The 3,368-nt window shown below is 40.3% G+C and overlaps 1 protein-coding gene across 1 annotated transcript; it reads left to right on the top strand.

Moving 5' to 3' along the window:
* Positions 1-801: 801 nt before the first annotated feature.
* On the top strand, positions 802-1,230 carry LOC131148218 (uncharacterized). Its single transcript, XM_058097946.1, has one exon. The coding sequence runs from the start codon at positions 802-804 to the stop codon at positions 1,228-1,230; it is 429 nt and encodes a 142-aa protein (XP_057953929.1).
* Positions 1,231-3,368: the final 2,138 nt, after the last annotated feature.

Below are 3,368 nucleotides of genomic sequence, written 5' to 3'. Positions count from 1 at the left end.
TATTAGAGGGTTGTATGTTTTAGTAATATTCACGAGTTTTTAGGCAGAAGATGTTGAGATGACGTGTAATTTTGTATATATATTTTGGGAAGATACTGAATTCTGGTATTGTGTATATGGTTGTATAGTTTTGTGTTTTCCGCTACATAGGTATTTTCCAGTAGTCATTATAGGGGTATCAGAGTAAGGTAATTTACAATCTATATTTTTTTTTTTAAAAAAAATGGTATGAAATATAAGGTCATTACATTTTGGTATTAGAGCATAGGTTGCTAGGTTCTGTAGACTCTAGAGTACAACGGAAAACAATACCAGAATATAGGAATGAAATTTTGAGAAGGATAGAACAGGATATTAGTGAGTTAATGTTTGGAAACTAGGGTGAGAATTTAGGTTTCTATTCTGTAGTCTAGAAGCAGGAATTTTGGGGTGGTTCCTGTGCTTTTCCTAGGATGACGATTTCAGGAAAACCATAGTAAACTATTGTTAGTTTTTATTTTCATATGGTAGGAGTAGACCTTAAATTAGTAATAGGTGGTATGAGGATATTGTGGTTAGAATAGCACTATGAGGTTCAGGTTCTTAGAATAATTTGTTATTATTGCAGGATGGACCCTGGAGGTAGTAGTGCCTACGCTAGCGATGATGATGGAGCAGGGTTATCTGGCATGAGAGGCGGGGAGTCAGATGCTGTCTTGCGTAGCATTGCTCAATAGGTTAAGGCTGAGATTACACAGAACTCCAAGGAGCAGAGGGGGTCCATCTACAGCGCAAGGGTGTACGAGAGAGAAGTTCACGAAGATGAATCCTCCAACATTTTCAGAAGCAACTGATCCTACAGTTGCTGAGAACTGGATGCATGAGATAGAGAAAATATTGACGGTACTTCACTACACCAATGAGCAGAGGGTCCTTTATGCCATGTATAAGTTGGCATGGGAGGCCGAGAGATGGTGGATGGCTACTAGATTACTAGAGGAGCAAAGACCTATACCAGTGCCTGTGACCTGGGCTCGATTCAGAGACATATTCTTCAACAGATACTTTCATGCCACATTCAGAGAGGCTAAAGTACAGGAGTTTCTGAGTTTGACCCAAGGACCGATGACAATTCAGCAATATATGGCAAAGTTTATAGAGCTGTCACGATTTGCCCCACACATGGTACTAGATGAAGCTAAAAAGGTTGGGATGTTCGAGAGGGGCATGAGTCGAGACATATACAAATAGGTGGTGTTCTAAAGATGCGGGACTTTACTGAACTTGTTGAAAGGGCCACAATAGTAGAGGAGAGTGAGCAGACAGATGTGGGAGTACTGAGTCAGAGGAAGAGGCCTACGTCTCCCGATTTTCAAGCAGTTTCAGTCGAGGCCCATGGAGAGGAGATTGGTACTTAGGAGGCCAGAGACAGATGACAGAACACCAAGGGTTTCAAAGAGAGCAGGCTTACCCCATTTGTCCCAGATGTGGTCGAAGGAATCCAGATGAGTGTAGGATGAGAGAGATGTCTGCTATCATTGTGGGAGACACAGTCATAGGTCTTGGTCATGTTAGGGACTGCCATCTTAGGCACCAATTTATAGACTGTTCTGGGGTGGTTACCGGGCACCTCGTAGAGGCCAGCAGAAGAACACAACATCGGCAAGAGTCTATGCATTAACGTTGGGATATGCTAAGGCTACTGGAGACGTCGTAATAGGTATTATTATTGCTTTACCATATAAAGTTGTTGTTTTGTTTGACATAGGTGCCACTCATTCTTTCGTATTGTCGGGATATGCTAAGTTATCTAGGATTGAGGCACAATTGATGGATGTTGAATTGTTAGTAGCCTCACCAACCAGATCAGTAATGAGATGTAGGAGGATACTTAAAAATTTTCCAGTGGGCATTCAAGAGAAAGTACTACCAGCTGATCTTGTGATACTAGACATACAGGGGTTTGATGTGATATTAGGTGTGGACTAGCTGGCAGCTAATCACGCTAGCATAGATTGTCATCGAAAAGAGGTGATTTTCAGACCCCTAGGTGCAAGAATTCAAATATATGGGTTTACGTGTGCACGCCTCGCCATAGTTAGTATCGTAAATTCAAGCGAGGAAGCTGCTTCAGGGTGGTTGTCAGGGTTATATTGCTTATATAAAGGAGATTCTAGAAGAAGAGTTGAAATTGTTTGATATTCCAGTAGTCAGAGAATTTACAGATGTCTCTCTAGAGGAATTACATGGCTTACCACTAGATCAAGAGATTGAATTTACTATGGATCTTCTACCAGGGTCGGCATTGATATCTAAAGCACCATACCGTATGACACCAGCCGAATTGAAAGAATTGAAATATCAGTTGCAGGAGTTGCTAGATAAAGGATTCATCAGGCCTAATATGTCGCCTTAGGGAGCACCAGTCTTGTCGTAAAAAAGAAAGATGGGACTATGAAGATGTGCATAGATTATAGAGAAATAAATAATTTGACTGTCAGGAATAAATATCCTCTTCCTAGAATTGACGATTTATTTGATCAGCTCCAAGGGACCCAGATCTACTCCAAGAATAACCTTCGGTCGGGATATCACCAGGTGAGAGTTAGAGTAGAGGATATTTCGAAGATAACTTTTTGAACTAGATATGGGCATTACGAGTTTTTGGTGATGTCGTTCGGGTTAACTAATGCACCAGCAGTGTTTATGGATTTAATGAATCGGATGTTCCATCAATATTTGGACTAATATGTTGTTGTATTTATTGATGATATATTGGTCTATTCAAAGAGTTTTGAGGAACATAGGGATCATCTGAGGCTGGTTTTACAGGTGTTAAGGAAGAAGCAGTTATACACTAAATTCAAGAAATGTGAATTTTGGTTGAAGCAGATTACTTTCCTCGAGCATATGATCTCCGGGGATGGCATAGCAATTAATCCAAGTAAAATAGAAGCAGTGGTGAATTGGGTAAGACCGGGAAATGTTTAATAGGTCAAGAGCTTTTTGAGTCTGGCAGGGTATTATCGATGTTTTGTGGATGGCTTCTCCAGATTATTTGGTCCACTAACACGACTCACGAGGAAAAATGTAAGGTTTGAATGGACAGATGATTGTGAATAGAGTTTCTAGGAGTTAAAGCGGTGGTTGGTTATTGCATCGATACTGTCTATTCCATCAGGGGAGGATAGATTTGTTATATACAGTGATGCTTCTTTGAAGGGACTCGAATGTGTGTTAATGCAGCATGGAAGAGTTATTGCCTATGCATCTCGACAGCTTAAAGAATATGAAAAGAACTATCCAGTACATGATTTGGAATTAACTGTTGTAGTGTATGCTCTAAAGATCTAGAGACATTATCTTTATGGTGGAAAATGCGAGATTTT

This window comes from Malania oleifera, chromosome 2 (assembly GCF_029873635.1).
Source record: "Malania oleifera isolate guangnan ecotype guangnan chromosome 2, ASM2987363v1, whole genome shotgun sequence".
Lineage (NCBI taxonomy): Eukaryota > Viridiplantae > Streptophyta > Magnoliopsida > Santalales > Ximeniaceae > Malania > Malania oleifera.
Note: the sequence above shows the minus strand (reverse complement) of the source record. Positions and strands in the feature narration are given on the sequence as shown.

Excerpts from the sequence above, each read along its gene's own strand:
- LOC131148218 (XM_058097946.1), top strand. The coding sequence starts at position 802 with ATGAATCCTCCAACATTTTCAGAAGCAACTGATCCTACAGTTGCTGAG.